The sequence below is a fragment of the Phyllostomus discolor genome, chromosome 3, assembly GCF_004126475.2.
Source record: "Phyllostomus discolor isolate MPI-MPIP mPhyDis1 chromosome 3, mPhyDis1.pri.v3, whole genome shotgun sequence".
Classification (NCBI taxonomy): Eukaryota; Metazoa; Chordata; class Mammalia; order Chiroptera; family Phyllostomidae; genus Phyllostomus; species Phyllostomus discolor.
In genome coordinates this window covers 178,784,489-178,802,992 of record NC_040905.2, presented here as the reverse complement: position 1 = coordinate 178,802,992, position 18,504 = coordinate 178,784,489, and the positions used below count along the sequence as shown (strand labels likewise).

Here is an 18,504-nt window from a genome sequence, read left to right as displayed (position 1 = left end):
CCAAGTTCCTTTTTTAATAGTTGCTATAAAAATTTTATTAAGAAAACCTAAACACACAAACATGATTAACACTTTTAAATTGAAGTCATGAAACTTCCATTGTCCCTTTACAAAAAGTTTCAAATAAAAGGACAAATTCTAAATATTTCATTGTTTTCTATAAATTCTAAATAACATTGTTTTCTATGTTAGTAAATTACTTATTCAATCGCTTCTTTAGGTTCTCAAGGTGTTCCACATTAACATCTGCTAATGCCAGTACCATTGCTTTAGACAAGGAGGGATTAAACGAAATAGTCATTAGACAGCACAAATCTATTAGATCTCGCTGACATTTCTGCAAACCTTCCATGAATTTTTGGTACTGAACAGGTTCTTTTTTTAACTTTTTTCATCTCTGGTACTGAAAACCCTATCAAACTAGTAAGTATTTCATCCACAAAGTCTACATCTAGATATGCAGTACCATCAGAAATCTTTGCTGCTATACTCCATATGCCACCAGAACTTGAGAGGTTTCCAGTTAAGGTTACAATAAAGGCTTTGACTTTTACTGTTACAACTTTCTTTGGTTTGCTGGCCATTAGAACAGACAAATAGATAAAGGGGGGAGAATACAAATCCATGGTGATAGAAAGATTAGTGCTGTATTCTGATGATCTTGGAGAACAATGCTGAAAATGGTGATCATTTTCATTAGAAATTTGTGAATTTCTTTTTGGTACATAATTAACTAGTTCTTCATTTAAAATTTTATTATTTAAGGAATGTATATCTGAACTGCTGATGGTTTGTTTTACTTTATCCCCTGTCTCTGAGTTCTTTTCTTTATTTGTAAAGTCATGGTACAGGTGTATATTATCATGAACTGAAAAAACACTACTGTTGTGATCTATAGGAGATAAACAACTAAAAGATTTGTCTTCATTAGTCATCTGTTCAGATAAATTTTTTTCATTCCAACTGTTACCATTTTTGCAAATCACAGAAAAATTATTCAGAGCATTAGGCTCAGGTGAAGATCTCACTATATTTTCTTCTGTGATTCTGTTCAAAGTCAATGGCTGCAATTCTTTAGTGTCCATTTTTTCTTCCTGGGCAGCTTCTTCTAAAAGCAAGGCCTCTGCCAATGAAAAGTCATCTAATTCCCCATCAGTGAAATGCACAGATTGATTTGGTGGTTTCTCCTTTGGTCTTGGAGAAATAACAAGTCCTGGTTCAAAACCCGACTGTCTTGTGGGAACAGCATTTGAGGAACTACCTGTGCTAAAGTATCTTCTTTCCAAGGAGGTGGCATTAATTGCTGCAAGCTCATCATTTTCATCAAGACTTGCCAAGAGTTCTTCATCAGAAGGTCCTAACACAAGATCTAGATCATCTGTATTTCTGGGAATGCTTTGGTTAGAATTATTTGGTATGATTGAAACTACAGGATCAGGTTCCCCAATTAATCTTCCAAGTACTTTTTCTTGGGCATATTCCTCTAAAAGAGCATCTACTTCTCCTCCCAATACCTTCACATTTTCTGGTTTCAGTAAGAGAACACCAAGGCGAAAAGAAACGATTCCATAAATCAAAATTTTTGTGCCTGGAGGAAGATTACTATGAAGAGCTGGAATAGGCTGATATTCCATTCCCTGCACTTGTACAATTCCATCAGTTAGCTGTAGCATCAACATTCGTGAAGGCTTTGCTTCCCAAGGCTTTGGGGTTACTTGTGTTTCAGCTGTAATTAGCTCATTCATAGTATTCTTTCCTCTCAACTTTTGTATCTGGGAATATGCAGGTTGACTTACATCAACCAATGAATTAATCTGCAGAGCAAAATATCCATTCAGTTCTCCTTTTGGAACTTCTAAAATGCCATCAGGTAAAAGAGGAAGCTCCAAATCTTTCAGATCGGTAAGGAGCCATTGCTCAAAAACTTGTTTATTTATTTGTGCCTGACTCAAATTAATATTATTATTTTCTTCTTGGATCCAGTGAATACAAGCTTCCAGCCACAATAGCGGTACTTTTACATGCCATGTAGCTAAAAGCCAGGTTTCAACTCTTAATGCAATACTAGTTACACTCATTTCTTTTAAATAAAAATTATGTATCTGTTACCTAAAAACAAAAAACAAAAGAATTATAATTCAGTACACTTAAATATAGTCTCTATAATTTTGTACAATGCACACAACAGGCATAACAATACCCTTTTTATTTTTCTTGATTCAGAATTTAAAAGCCTTTCACTTTCTACATATCCAAATTTCAAATACCACAAGTAAGCAGATGATATAATGAGAAAAGCAAAAGGGTTGAAAGGTAACTCATCCAAATTATAAGTTCTCTGACTTAATATAAATTTCTTAAATTTCTAACCCAGTTTTTTCATCTGTAAAATGTCAACACCATCATCTATCTTACACGGTTTTTTTTGAGGATTACATGATTAACATTTGTAAAGCATGTCAGACCTATGAGAGACACATAATAAATAGTAATTATTATATTAATAACCAGATTTTAATCATTGAAAATTTGGTTAAGAAACAATATTTGAGTTTGGGTCTCAGAAATATTCTAAAGTCTAATAAAAGCATCCTCCTAATTATTCAGGCAACAGAAAAAAAAGACACAATATTCACTAAGGTTATTTTCATAACTACAATGCATACTCTATTAAAACATAGCATTGTATTTGACCATATAGCACTTAAATATGAGATCTAAGGATAAAGTTATAACAAATAACAACAAATTCTCAGCTGATAAAAAGCATCTCCTTTAGCTAAATAATTTCAATAGTCCTACCAGGTAAATATACTTCTGATTTTCTCAGTATGATAAAACAGTAGCAAAAAAGTAAAGACAAATTAACCCTATGTTCTCATAAGTATATTTTTCCCTTCTACAGCTAAAGATATCTAAGAGTGAGAATTTATGAAAACTGTAGTATGTCCATAAGAAACTCACCATTTGGAACAGGAGCATAGGATTTGACGACAGGATTTGGAACTGGTTGTTCAGGGAGTACTTGTAACACCTACTGCTCAGAAATAGCCCTGGGAACTAAGACAAGAAGCAATAACAGTTATAAGATGAAGCTGCAAAAAAGAATCACTGACCTATTTTCATGAATGCAAAAATTTGATAGTTTGGTTTTTCAGGCTCCTGTTACCAATCAGGGTAGAGTATAGGTAATAGAGATTTAAAAATGAGGTTTAGAGTGATATGAACAAAAGCAAGTGACCATGAGAAACTCATGCACTTTAGTTTGCTTCCTTGTCTATATAGTAGTTACTTCATGGGCTAGTATGCAAATTAAAGGAGATCAGAGAGGACAGAGGGCAGGAACCAGCCCAGACACTGATATTAGGCAGCTAAGCCAGATGACCCAAGGGGCAAATCCAGCCATTTGAAATGGCTGCTCACCTTCGCCTCAGAATCACCAGCTATGTGGCAAGTCACAAGGAATCCAGCAGCTGCTATAGGCAGAAAAGCAGACTGCCCAGAAAGTATCCAAGGCCCACAAAAGACCAGAGGCTGAAGCAGGCCAAAGCAGCTCAAGCTGAAATTAAACAGTACCGCCTGCAGAAGGAGAAAGAGTTCACCGCCAAGGAAGCCTGGGTTCTGGGATACCATGGCAGAGGCATCACTGAGGTAGAGGAGGATTAACCCAAAGACAATTCTCCAGACTTTCTGGCAGAACAAGGATGAAGTCCTGGATAACCTTTGGTCTTGCCTGCAACTTCAGCCAGAAATCCATGAAAATTACCATATAAATAGGTAAGAGAAGAAAGAAGGACTTGTTCCATGGACTGGCATTTTAGATGCCTTCATGGAATACGAACCATTAGCAAAGCTCAAGCTATTTCTTCCGAAAAGGCATTAAATTATTTCTGTATATGGTAAATCCCTTCACTTTATAAAGAATAGCAAATGTTGCTTCTCTGTAGAAACTTAAAACTTAATCCAAAGACTTCAATTTTTACCTCGTATTTCTTAGAAATTTAATCGATATATACATTGTCTGGTTTCCTATATGTCTTTTAGCTCAAGCAACATATATATTTAGTACTGACTTTTTCTTTCTTAGGGGTAGTAAAAAAAAGGTTTGGGGTTATTTCTGAAGAAAGAAAAGAGGTTAAAATCTTTTTTTTTTTTCCCTAAAGCTTTCTTGAAGGTCAAGAGTTTTATCTATGAAAAAGTAGTAAATAGTTATTTGTAACCTATATTAAGCAACAGGAAGCCTTAAAATAATACTTTTTGGCTAAGGATTAGAAAAATGAATTGCATTGATCGGGCTGCTTTTAGTTTCCCTCATGCAAAATTACTAGATGGCAATTAAAGAACTTGTTACATCTTATTAGTTAAAGGTGAAAATTCTTTATCATATGAAAAAATTAAAAGAGCTAGGAGAGCGATAAATAATCTAGTGGTTCAGAGAACAACCATGGTACCAATTATTTTTCACTTACACACTGTCCCCATAAACAAGTGATCACATTATTAATTTAACACATGGTTAAAATTTAAAGTAGTATAGTTGTAAGAATTACATGAATAACATTTTAAAGGAATGAAGGTCATTATAATTACTGAGGTGGTGAATCTTTATATTGAAGAAAATGATCGCAAGTATAGATACATACCATATATATTTAATGATATATGAAAACTATGTAAAAATTCAAAGGTAAGAAAGTCCCTGGCCATTTTGATGAAAATAAACCATGTCAAGTCAAATCTACATGTCTCTATAACAAAGAAACCAATAATCTCTACACTAAAGCTTTCTGATTTAAATGGAAGTATTTCCTAACTTATTTCTAAATAAAGAAACAAAAACTGTGTACTAACTTTTGTGTACAAAAGAAAGGAAAATAAGCATATTCTTATTTCTCTGTATATACATAAAGGATCTTTAGAAGGATATACAGGAAATAACATGTTTGGGACATAGCTACACTTAATAAAAAAGAGTAAGATCTTTGTGGGTCAGTAAATAGGGCCTACAAAACACATATAGTATACATAGTATAGTCCAGAAGTAGGCTATTCACATCAAGTAAAAGTTCAAATCCCTAATGAAACAGCTGACCTAGCACTATGCCAACCAGAGGATCAGGCTGAAAGCAACTCAAAACCCACACAAAAGAACAAAACACATGGGAAAAACTCCTATCCAACATGAGCTCTCAACTAAAACAATATACTCGAGGAAAATTACTGCCATGAGCCACATCAGTAGACAAAATAAACAGGAGAATTTTCACCTGTTTAAAAATTTTTTTAAATAAAAAATCTTAAATGGTTTTTAAAAATCTCTTTGAGCATACTAAAGATAATTTTTAAATTGGGCTAATATCCTTTAAATAGATAATTAAACAATAACAGGCATTTATGAAAAGAAGCAATTGGAAATCTTGGAAATGGGAAAGTCTCTAAAATTAGAAGTGTAAAAGATGGGACAAACAATAGAATAAAAACAAATGAAGAGAGAACTTATGCATCGGAAATTAGTCAGAAGAGAGTACAAAGATGAAAAAAATAAGATTTTAAAAAGCTATGTAGGGAAGATAATCACAGTTTCAAAACGAAAAACTAGAAGATGGGGAGGAAATATGTTTTATAAGATCACTGGTTGGGCCCTGGCTAGGTAGCTCAGTTGGATACAGCATGTCCCAATATACCAAGGTTGTGGGTTGGATCCCAGGTTAGGGCACGTACAAGAATCAACCAATGAATGCATGAGTAAGCAGAACAACAAATCACTGTTTCTCTTTCTCTCTCTCCCTCTCTCAAAAATCAATAATAATAAAAAATAATAATAGTTCAAGGTGGTCAAAAAATATAAATTTCCAGTTATAATATAAATACTAAGGATATAATAATATACATCATGATGAATATAGATAACACTGCTGTATATGTTCAGAAAGTTAAGAGTAGATCCTAAGAGTAATCATGACAAAGACAATTATTTTTTTTTCTTTTTATTGTATCTATATGAGATGATGGATATTCACTAAACCTACTGTGATAATCATTTCAAACCATCACTTATACAGTCATGTACAGGGCCCAGCACAAATAACACCCCCCCCCTTTTTTTAAATGGAACTCTTTTTTTTAACGATTTTATTTATTTATTTTTAGAGAGGGAAGGGAGGGAGAGAGAGAGAGAGAGAGAGAGAGAGAGAGAGAGAAACATCAATGTGTGGTTGCTGGTGGTTATGGCCTGCAACCCAGGCATGTACCCTGGCTGGGAATTGAACCTGTGACACTTTGGTTCGCAGCCCACGCTCAATCCACTGAGCTACGCCAGCCAGGACATCCCCTTTTTATTACAAAATCTTTTATTACAAAATCATAAGCATGTAATTCTGTAACATAACACTATCACACTCAAGCACACCACATGACATTTTAGGCGAAAGTTCAAATTAAAACTATAAATTATTACACCCATACTATTACCCTACCAACCACACTTATGGAGGCGTTACTTCTGCCAGACCTTGTATGTCAATTATTTTGCAATAAAATTGGGGGGAAAATAAATAAAAGTGAAAATAAAAAATAATTTTCCTGAAAGTCAAGAAAGATAAATTCTCCAGGCTGGAAATCCCCAATACTACTAAGCAGCATTTTTAAAAATCGACAAGTAAACATAGTATGGCAAATGGCAATACATTAAGGGCAGAAGGGAAAAAAATCTTAAGATTCAGCAAGCTGGATCTAAAATTTGAGACAGTAAAAATGTCGAAAAAAACAAAAAGAATTCAGAGGGAAGTTTAGGTATTCCTGTTTTGTCAAGGAAGACAGAGATTCTGAGTAGATTTAGAAATTTATAGAAAAAATATGAAATTACATATTTAAGGGTAAAACACACATCTTTATAATCTCTCCTGAAACTCCACAGAGAACAGATTTTTAAAAGTCCATAAAACTCTTAGAACAGCCCTGGCCATTGTAGCTCAGTTGGTTGGGTGACATCCGCAAACCAAAAGGTCACTGATTTGATTCCCAGTCAGGGCACATGCCTGGGTTGTGGGCTTTGTCCCCCCCAGTCAGGGCACTTGCAGAAGGCGACTGGTCATTGTTTCAATCTCACATGAAGGATGTTTTTCCTCCTCTCCTCCTCCCACTCTAAAATAAAATAAAAATAAATCTAAAAAAACCCCAACTCTTAAGAACAAAGAAAATGGGAGAGGAAACAATGGCAACAATTTTTGAAAGCTGGAAAGCAGACACCCGAAAGCTGAATTCTAAACTGGGATTAAGGGTGGGCTGATTTAAAATCCAGAACCCATAAAAGGCAATACCACATATGTTTGGAAGTAAAGAGCACTCTAAAAACATGACTGATTAGGAGATTCTTTAAGACATTAATTAGACTTCCGGCAAGATGGAGGAATAGGTGGACGCACCGTTCCTCCTCGTACAACCAAGATTAGAAAACCAATAATTTACAACAATAATTTACTATCAGAATAACACCCAGATCCGGCAGAGGATTTATCTGAATGGAAGTCGGGCAGCCAAGAAGTTGAAGTAGACGCATTCATCCGGACTAGTAGGAGAAGACAAGCCGGCGGGCGCGGGGCTGGCAGCGCGCGGAGGTCGGGGGAAGGTTTGGTGCGAAATCGGCACAAAAGCCATCCGGCGTGCAAGAAGGCAGCGGTGATCCCTGAGTACGCAAGCTGTGGCTGGCAGACCCAGAGGGGTAGTGATTGTGGACCAGGGCAGAACTCGCGGCCCAGAAGCCCAGACAAGGGTCTGAGTCCAGGGGAACGGAACTACCGCCATTGTTTTCTCCCACCCCACTACCGCTCCCGCCCCGCCCCCACAGATAACGTCACAATCTAGCGACTGGGGTGCCCAGCCCCGGTGAGCACCTAAGGCTCCGCCCCCCACCGTAACAAGAGCAACCAGACCGGGGGGGAAAAAAAAAGGAGAGACAGGGGGAAAAAAAAAAATATGTTTTCAACAGAGCAGATCAGTCCCCCAAGACTCATCCTTTTGAGCGACCAAGAATTAGCCAATCTATCAGATGCGCAGTTCAAAACACTGGTGATCAGAAAGCTCACGGAACTGGTGGATTTTGGACGAAATTTAGATGAAAGAATGCAGATGACCATAAAACAGATGCAGGAAGACACGCGGAGGAGAGCCAATAGTGAAAGGAAGGAATATGAGTCTCAAAACACTACAGTGGACCAGAAGGAAGATAGAATCAACCAAGCAGGAAAGCATGATGAAATAAGAATTCAAAAAATTGAGGAAAAGATTAAGAGCATCCAAGACACCTTTAAACGTTCCAATATCCGAATTATAGGGGTACCAGAATTGGAAGGGGAAAAGCAACAGATTGAGCACGTATTTGAACAAATAATAAAGGAGAACTTCCCCAATCTGGCAAAGGGAACAGTCTTCCAAGAAATCCAAGAAGCTCAGAGAGCCCCAAAGAAGTTGGACCCAAGAAGAAACACACCAAGGCACATCATCATTACATTAGCCAAGGTAAAAACGAAGGAGAGAATCCTAGAAGCAGCAAGAGGTAAGGGGACAGTCACCTACAAAGGAGTTCCCATCAGACTGTCAGCTGATTTCTCCAAAGAGACCTTCCAGGCAAGAAGGGGCTGGAAAGAAATATTCCAAGTCATGAAAGACAAGGACCTACATCCCAGATTGCTCTATCCAGCAAAGCTCTCATTTAGAATGGAAGGGCAGATAAAGTGCTTCTCAGATAAGGTCAAGTTAAAGGAGTTCATCATCACCAAGCCCTTATTTTATGAAATGTTAAAGGGACTTATCTAAGAAAAGAAGATAAAGAAAAGACATGTATAGTAAAAGGACAGCAAACTCACAAATATTAACAACCACACCTAAAGCAAAACCAAAAGAAACTAAGTAAACAATTAGAACAGGAACAGAACCACAGAAATGGAGGGCACATGGAGGCTGAGCAGCAGGGGGGTGGGAGGAGGAGAGAGGGGGAAAAGGTATAGAGAATAAGTAGCATAGAATGTAGGTTGAAAATAGATAGGGGGAGGGCAAGAATAGTACGGGAAATGTAGAAACTAAAGAACTCATAAGTATGACACATGGACATGAACTAAAGGGGGAAATGTGGGTGGGAGGGGGGTACAGGGTGGAAGGGAGAGAAGGGGGGAAATGGGACAACTGTAATAGCATAATCAATAAAATATATTTAAAAAAAAAAGACATTAATTAAGACTGTGGCATCCTCATCCCACGTCAGTGATACTGCTAATTCTGTTTTCTAAATCAGAGGCGTTTTAGTCTGTGGGACACCAGAGCACTATTGAAGGTACTATTCTGAAACCAAAACAAATTAATTTTTAAACACTAAATGCTGAACACATGCTACTCTCTTCCTCCACAAAACTCCAAGAAATAACAGTGACTAGGCCTACATTCTCCTAGAAGGAGACTAGAAAATCTTTCTCTGGATGATCCTACCACTGAGACTTAGAAATACACACTAACATGAGAGGTTCTCTAATTAGTCTTTCTGAGACCACATCAACAGACTCAAGAGTTCCAACCAGCTTTCCTTCTAGTTTCCCACTCTTAATTATGACAAGATATCTGAGAAAAGCCTCTTAAAGAAATCACATCAAAGAGAAAAAAATGCAATGAAGTGACTATGAAGGGAGACAAAAACTTCAAAAAAGCTATCATTAATATCCTCAGAGAGCAGAGACATCATATTCATGAAGTAAGAATGCTGTAACAAGGAATATTCATAGAACAAAAAAAACCCCACAACTCTTAGAAATTTAAAATATAATCGCAGAAATGAAAAACAGCAGAACGATGGAAAATAAAAAAAAAATCTCTTTGAAAAGTAAAGCATCAGTACAAAGAAATCAATAGAATGAGGGGAATTAAAGGAGCAATAATCAAAGAAACAAATTTAGGAAAATTTACAACAAAGACGAAAGCTTCCAGATTTAAAGGACCCAACACAATAAATAAAAATATAATAAATTATACCTTTATAAAATGTTAGAAAACAGGAAGAAGATTCTGCAAGCTTCCAGAAAGGGAAAACAAACAACAAATAGGTCACATTCAGAATATCAAGAATGAAAATGGCTTTAGATTTCTCAATGGAGGCTATAAAGTAAATGACCAATTCCTTCCAATTTCTGAATGAAAATTATTTCCAACCTATAAATCTCTACCCAGGAAAGTATCAATCAAGAATGACAATGAAATAAAAACATTTTCTGATCAGCACTGTACAAAACACAGATTTTTGTAATGCAGGATGTATTCTAACATAATAGAGGAATAAAACAAGAAGAACGCATGATATTCTCAACCTTACACAAAAGAGAGTAAAGCATCACAGTTAAGGGTATTTGCAGGATATAAAGGCAAACAGCCCAGAAGGCCTCTGGAGAAATTATTTTTCAAGAACATGAAAGTGTGTGAGACCCACCAGGATTTCATGTCTTTCTCATTCTTGGTTTATATCTGTTAGCCAGAGCATTGAGTATCTCAATGTGCAACAGAAATTTAACTAACTGCAGGAGTTAGGAATTGTACTAAAGAAAAAATACAGAAAAGTAAGAGAAAAAAAGAAAGAGAGCTCAAAAGAGAACAAAATAGTTAACAGGAAAGAAAAGTGATATTTGAATACTACATGACTTTGTTATAAACATGTATATAGTCATAATATACACTCTGAATACTAATCTGGCAAAAACTTTAACGTAGCTATACAGAGATAAAATAAGATCAACAAATATGTATGAGGGTGAAGGTGGGAGGGGTAAGAAAAATAGGGGGAAAAGGGCTTAATCCTCATCTCTGTAGTGAAACTCAATAGACTAATGGCTAATACTGAAATATCAAATATCAATATTTGCATTGCTTCCAGAGCTATAGAAGTAAATACAAAAAAAAGACTGGCAACAAAAGTTGAAAGTGGTTACGTCTGGGGAAAGGGGACAAAAGACAAGGGCACAGGGTTGCTATGTCTCAAAACTATTCTTTAAAATTTGATATTTTAAGTGATACATATAAAATTTTATTTTCTCTGATCTTCTTTGTTCCACTGATTTCTTTGTACTGGTGTTTAATTTAGGGAGGAGATTTTCTTATTAACTTTCATGTGCTCTACTGAGTTTCTCATTTCTGCTGCTAGCAATGAACAAAATAGTACAAGAGTATTTATGTTTAAAATTTAAAGGTATAAAAGACAAAATGCTTTCCCCCTAAGATCAGGAATAAGGCAAAAATGTCCACTCTCAACATTTCAACATTGTACTGGAGGACTGTGTCAGTACAATAAGACAGAAAAAGAAATTAAAAGCATACAAATTAAAATAGAAAAAATAGCATTAAGAAAGACACATAAACCAATGGAATAGAATAGAGTCCAAAATAAACCTTCATATGTAAGGTCAAATGATTTTCAAGAAGAGTGCCAAGATTACACAATGGGGAAAGGACAGTCTCTTCAATAAGAAGTATTGGAAAAACTGGATCTTCACATGCAAAAATGGACCCTTACCTTATACCATATTCAAGATTTAACTAAAAGTGGGTTAAAGATCTACATGTTAAGACCTGAAACCGTAAAACTCCTAAAAGAAAACACAGAAGAAAAATTCATAATATTGCAATGGTCAGTGATTTCTTGGATATGACAAAAGTACAGGTGACAAAAGCACAGGTGACAAAAGCAAAAGAGACAACAAATAGGGCTGTATCAAATTTAAGAACTCTACAGCAAAGGAAACAACAGTGAAAAAGTAACCAACAGAAAGGGATGAAATATTTGCAACCATATTTCTGATAGTGGCAAATATCCAGAATATGTAAAGAGCTCAACTCCATAACCCCCCTCCAAAAAAATTTAAAAACAGGCAAAGGTCTAGAACAGCCACCTCTCCAACAAAGATATACAAATGGCCAAAAGCTATAGAAAGACATTCACCATCATTAACCAAAAAGGAAATGCAAATCAAAAGCTATAGAAAGACATTCACCATCATTAACCAAAAAAGGAAATGCAAATCAAAGGAGGTATCATTCTGGAACTCTTGAACACTGTTGGTAGGAACTGTAAAATGGAGCAGCTACTATGAAAATTCCTCAAAAAATGAAAAATAGAACTATCATATAACCCAGCAATCCCACTTCTGGGTATATATCCAATAAAACTGGGAACAGAATCTCCAAAAGATGTTTGCACATCCATGTTCACTGCAGAATTATTCACAATAGACAGATGTGAGAGCAACCCAAATGTCCATCAACAGATGAATAGGTAAAGAAAATATTGTATATATACATAAGAAGAGTATTATTCAGCCTTAAAAAAAAGAAATCCTGTCATATGCTACAACATGGATGAACCTTAAAGATATTATGCTAAGTGAAATAAGCTGATCACAAAAATACTGCATGATTCCACTTACATGAGGTATCTAAAGTACTCAAACTCATAAAAATATAAAGTAGAATTTTAGTTGCCAGAGACTGAGGGAAGGAAGAAAGAAGCTGCACAATGAATGCAGAATTTCATTCATGCAAGACAAGTAAGTTCCAGATATCTGTTGTACGATACTGTAATGTATACTTAAAGACTGCCAAAGAGGGCACATTTGTGTTAAGTGTTTTAGAGGGGAATAAAAAGAAAAAATAAAATTACCCCATTTGTAGATGGCATGAATGTTTATGAAGAAAATGCCAAGGAATCTGAAAAACAACTATGGTACATCACCTGATAAATGAGCTAGCCAGATCCAAGTGTTTATTTCATGCTCTACTGAGTATCACATTGTTTATACTTTTGTGCATTTTTATTGATCATTTCACAATTTAAAATGTGCCCCCTAGCATAGTGCTAAAGTGGTGTCCAGGGCCCTGGTCAGGCGGCTCAGTATATTAGAGCATTGTCCCCCATGCAGCAAGGTTGCAGGTTCCATCCAGATCCTTGGTCAGGGTACTGCATAGGAAGCAACAAATTGATGTTTCTGTTTCTCTTGCTCTTCCTTTCTCCCTTCTTCCCTCTCTTTCTCTCTTCCTATCTCTCTCTCTCCCTCAAATCAATAAATTTAAAAAAACAATTTTTTAAAGAGTATAAAGACAAGCACACATACACATGAAAGACAAGGCAGGCTGCAATAAACACATAACGGACAAAAGATTTGTATCCGGAATATATAAAGAATTCTAAAATTCAATTAAAAAAAACAAACTAATTTTAAAATGAGCAAAAGAGTCCTGGCTAGTATGGCTCAGTGAACTGAGCACTGACCTGCAAACCAAAAGCTCACCAGTTCAACTCCTGGTCAGGGTACATGCCCAGGTTGTGGGCCAAGTCCCTTTCCCTCTCCCTAAAAGTAAATAACTAAAATGTTAAAAATAAATAAATAAAATGAGCAAAAGATTTGAATAGATATTTCACCAAAGATATACAGATGGTAAGTAAACACATTAAAAAATGCTCGATATTATTAGACATTAGGGAAATGCAAAATTCAAAGCACAATTTGAACTATGCATCTATTATCATAGCTAAAATAAAAAGTAACTGACAATACCAAGTACTGGAATTCTCATGTTTACTAGTGGGAATGGCAAATGGCAGAGCCACTTTGGAAAACAATTTAGCAAAACAATTTCACAGTTGCTTAAAAAGCAGATTAGCATTTTCTTAGAAAGTTAAATATACACCTATACCATACAAGCCAGTAATCATATCGCTAAGTATTTACTCAAGAAAAATAAAAATTTACGCTCATTAAAAACCTGTATATAAATGTTTATAGCAGCTATACTCATAATCACCAAACTTGGAAACAACCTATATCTCTTTCAACTGGTGAATGAATAAACAAATTGTACTACAGTATTACAATGAAATACTATCCATAATTGAAATGAATAAACTACTAATAGATGCAATAACATTGAGGAATGTTGCTATAGGCTGTGTCCCCGCCCCCCTTCAAATTTATATGTTGAAATCCTAGTGTCCAGTGTGATGGTATTAAGAGGTAGGGTCTTTTGGGCATGATAGGCCATGAGGGTGGAACTCTCATAAAAGAGCTGTGAACTCGTATAAAAGAGAACCCCCCTTAACAGAACCACCTTGCCCTTTCTACCATGGAAGGTTACAGTAAAAAGATGGTCACCCATGAACCAGAAAATATGTCCTCACCAAACACCCATCAAATCTGCCATTGCCTTGATCTTGGACTTCCCAGCCTCCAGAGAAATAAATCTGTTGTTTATGTCACCCAGTTTATGCTATTTTGTTAGAGTAACCCAAATAGACTAAAACAATGTCAAATGTGGTATGCTAGGTGAAAGAAGCCAGACACACTATATAAAATATTTTGCTATCTATAATGCATATTTTACCCAAATTTTTGAGGGAAAAATAAGGATGCACACTATAATACATGGGTAATACTAATTCAGTATCTATGTTTTCAATTCTTTTATTTATGCTTATGCACTAGATATGTAACTCTAGAAAGCAATAATGATATCAGTATGCAAAATAACACCCTGGTATATGATAATCAGTCTTGTTTCTAAATATCAATAAATAAAAAATTGAATTGAAAATTAAAACGAAAGATTTTTTTCCTGAAAGTTTGGGTCAAAAACATGGGTGTCCATTATACACAGCAAAGTACAGTAATGGTGATGTGATGTTGTTATAGAAGATGGGGGTACGATATACTATTTCTGAAAGGACCCCCCACTAGTTTCGCATTGTCCACCGCTGGAGGAAAGACATCTCTCAATGCCAGAGATTTGTGAAAAGAAAAGGAAATGTTTATTTAAAGCTATACAGACTTAAAGTAGTGACCTAATGTCTTCATTAAGATATCAAAGTCCTTTTGGATACCCATAGATGCCCACAGTGCTCCCATCTCCCCCTGCCCTAATTTGGGGTACTGTATCTCAAGAAAAGAAGTAGATGTTCATGATTTAGCCTTCCGGCACCATTGGCTGTGTCACTGCCAGGATCTCCAGCTTTGGACCCCAGTTAATTCAAAGTCACATGGCACCTTCTCATGGCCCATTAGCAATAGGCCCTTTTGCCCTTTTTGTTCCAGGCAAAGTCTCTCTTATTTCTTAAGCCATGTGGCCAAAGAGTACACCCCAAAGCCATGGAGTCTTCACTCTCGCTAAAGCCACAGGGGGTTCCCCACTCTGGCAAAGCCGCATAGTTTTCTCCTCACATGGCTGCAGGAGTTCCCACCCTGGGAAAACCGCATGGTTTTTCCCTAATGCCTGCTGTGTCTGGGTTTAAATCCCCATGCCAATCTCCCTCTGCAGCCCCATTTCTGACTCCTCCCACAATCAGCTACACTTGCCAGCACTCCCATATCCTTCCAGCTTTACTGGGCTGCCATAGTGGGTCTGGGCAGGCGTGGCCCCATGGCATGGAGCCAATCATCTCCAGGCTCTCACACAGGCACTGTAAGCAGGGGGAGTTGCCCCCCAGTTACATTTTGGGTGGATGTCCCTCCCCTCTCCCTGGCTCAAGGCAAGGCCACAGCTGTTTAACATATCTATGAAACCAGTTAAAGGTTATAGATACATTAAATGACCACACCAGAGGTTAGCTGGCAAAGTCTAACCTCAGCTGGTTAGCTGGCAACAGCATATTTTGCATGCTGTTGCTATGCAAAACAGCTCTGCATATTCCTGCTCCATGTGTCCCTTTCCCCAACTCACACCTATGGGCGGAAGGAGTGAGGACATCCTAATATTTCCTGGACACCTTGAGATCTGGACCCCATTCCAAATCCCTATTTGGGGTCCCCCTCTTGGCTGCACCCTGTTACAATGTGACCATGTTTGTCAAAACTCATAGAACTATACACCAAAAAACTATAAATTTTACTTCAATAAAAGCTGAAGGCAAACACCAAAAGAATAGAAATATCCCAACCGCCTTTCAAACTTGCTGAGGAAAAGATAGAAAAAAGAAAACAATCCAACAGAAGGCATGAAAGGAGTGGGCAAGTACGATAAACAGAAACTAAGGTGGAAATAAGTCAGCAATCATAATGAATATAGATCAATTCACCTGTTAAAAGATCCTCTCAAATTGAATAAATCAAATCCAGCTGTATGCTTAAAAGATAGACCTAAAACAAAATAACATCAGCATATGAATTTAATTAAAATAAAAGTTAAAACCTCCAAGCACAATTCTACAAAACCACAGCTTAGTGACATCTATACTGAAATAACTATCCTTACATAACCTAAGATTCCAAAGTGCTGGGTTTTTATACCTCAAAAATTATAGCCGATCCATGGCTCTTAGGTGAGCTCATTTAGTAAGTTACTTATTTCCTCCACTAAAATTTAAAAACCACAGTACTGGCAAATGGCCGTAGTATAATTTCCAAAGGTGTACTAATGTGATGACAGTAAGTAAACTGAAATCAGGACAAAGTGTAGTTTGAGTAGTTAAAAACTGTTTAAGTGAAGTATCAAGTATAAAAGTCACAATAACAATTTAGTTGTTTGCAAAATGTTTTGTACTATAAGTAACTCTCGGTACAGTATATACCCCTAAATTACAAGCAACCATATAACACAAATGCTATTTTCTACCTGAATCTATTAAATACTAAGAGATAATACTGTTGATACTTCTAGGACCAGGGAAAAAAACGTAAGAAAGGAAGATTAGTTGTGAATTGAAAAGGTCAAGGTTAGACAGAAAATTAAATGAACAAGGATGAATTTCAATTTCAGATATTAATTCTAAAATCCCAGCAGGTACAACTATATAAACACAGAATTAAAGACAAGAGTTTGCTGAGAATAAAAATTAAAAACTCTTACTTGTAAAACTTTCAACTTTTTGCAAAGTATTTTTACATCTGCAGTTATAACTTAAATTTCAAAGCAATAACTTACAGTAGATAGATATTGTCATCTATTTGAGAGAATGAAACTGAGGCATAAAGATTAAGATATAAAGACCATACCTAGTAGAAGACCTAGAAATAGAATATAAATTCTGCTAACTCCATTCCTATTTTTTCTAGACCCTGTTGACTTAAGTGGAAAAAGAATATAGTAGTATCACCAGTCCTCTTTTATATATAAAACCCACTTACATGTAAAACTTACTCATAAATGGCTATAAGAGCACACTATTAAAATAAACAGACTTCCCAGATCTCATTTAAATAATAAGCTCAGCTAGTGCATTCCAAATTCATTTACAAAATCAAGTGAAAGAAAAATTCAACATCAGCTATTGCATCTATCTTTATGACAGCTTTAAAACAATAATGTTATGGTTAAGTAATACTTTTCCTTCATTATAACTCTACAGAAACACATTTTTAAATTTTCAAAATATAACATTTTAAGGCTTATGGATGCATTTATTTTTATATATATCTCTCTCAAACATGCACTTATTAGTGCTGTTATCACAGCAAGTAACAAAACTTTCAAAAAGACAGTTGAGACAAAACCTGAGAAACGCTGCTCAACAAAACCATATCTAAATTGTTCTATTAATGTGTGGCAGTACTAATTAATAATTCGCTCCAAGCACTGCCATCTACAGTTTGAATCTCCACTTTTGGAGCTAACTACATCCTATAATTTAATAATAATATTATCAAAACTAGGCCAAAAAAAGTTGCAATGACTGAAACCCCAAAAGATAACCAAACCTTTAAAAAAAAGTTGAGATATTTAACATTGTTATATTAACTCAAATACAGCTAATATAAAATGCTTTACCAAAAAGTCAGGAACTTTGGGGAAAAAACCGCTAAAAGCACATTTGTTACACAGAATTCTTCATTTAACAAAGTAGAAGGTATATTGATCTCCCTACAACTGCATGTAATAACAGATGCAATAAAAAAATTCTATGTATAATAGAATAACTTTTCCTAAGTAATTCTATGTACAACAGAATTATTTTTCATGTTACAAAGAAAGATTAAAATGTTTGATCAAATGGAAAAGGTATTATCACGTGGAATCTATATTATAATGTTTAGACTGGGTTTCAATAACTGAACCCCTTAATAATTTAGTAAATTCTATTACTTGCGTCTTCTCCTTCAGAGAATTCTTAAGGTTTTTCATTCCTCCCTTTCTCAAGAAATTGAGTAACCATAGTTACTGCAGGTAGAAGCAACTGAGAGAGGAGATGTTAGCTAGGGCAGCACGGCCTCCCATCTGCTCTGACACAAAAAAACAGCCCCTAATCCTCAAAAGTATATGCTTTTTAAATTGTACTTTAAGAAATGTTCATACCATATGATCTACTTCTTTTACTCTCCAAAATTAATCTTAAGAAAACAATCAGAAATGCAGATAAAAAATTTGTGTGCCAGAGTATTTATCATTGTTTTTGTAGTGTGGAAAAACAATCTATGGAATGGAGGGTCTTTAGGAGCATCTTTAAAAAACATTTTTAAGGACTATTTAGTGACATGCTCATATTTCATTTTG

At 35.7% G+C, this 18,504-nt stretch overlaps 1 protein-coding gene across 1 annotated transcript; it reads right to left on the bottom strand.

The window, feature by feature from the left end:
* RMI1 (RecQ mediated genome instability 1) lies at positions 1-17,278 on the bottom strand. The gene is given in 4 exon segments (XM_028506925.2): positions 1-391; positions 393-2,109; positions 2,965-3,053; positions 16,094-17,278. Coding segments are annotated over 2 exon segments (1,881 nt in total). The 5' UTR covers positions 2,079-2,109; positions 2,965-3,053; positions 16,094-17,278; the 3' UTR covers positions 1-196.
* Positions 17,279-18,504: the final 1,226 nt, after the last annotated feature.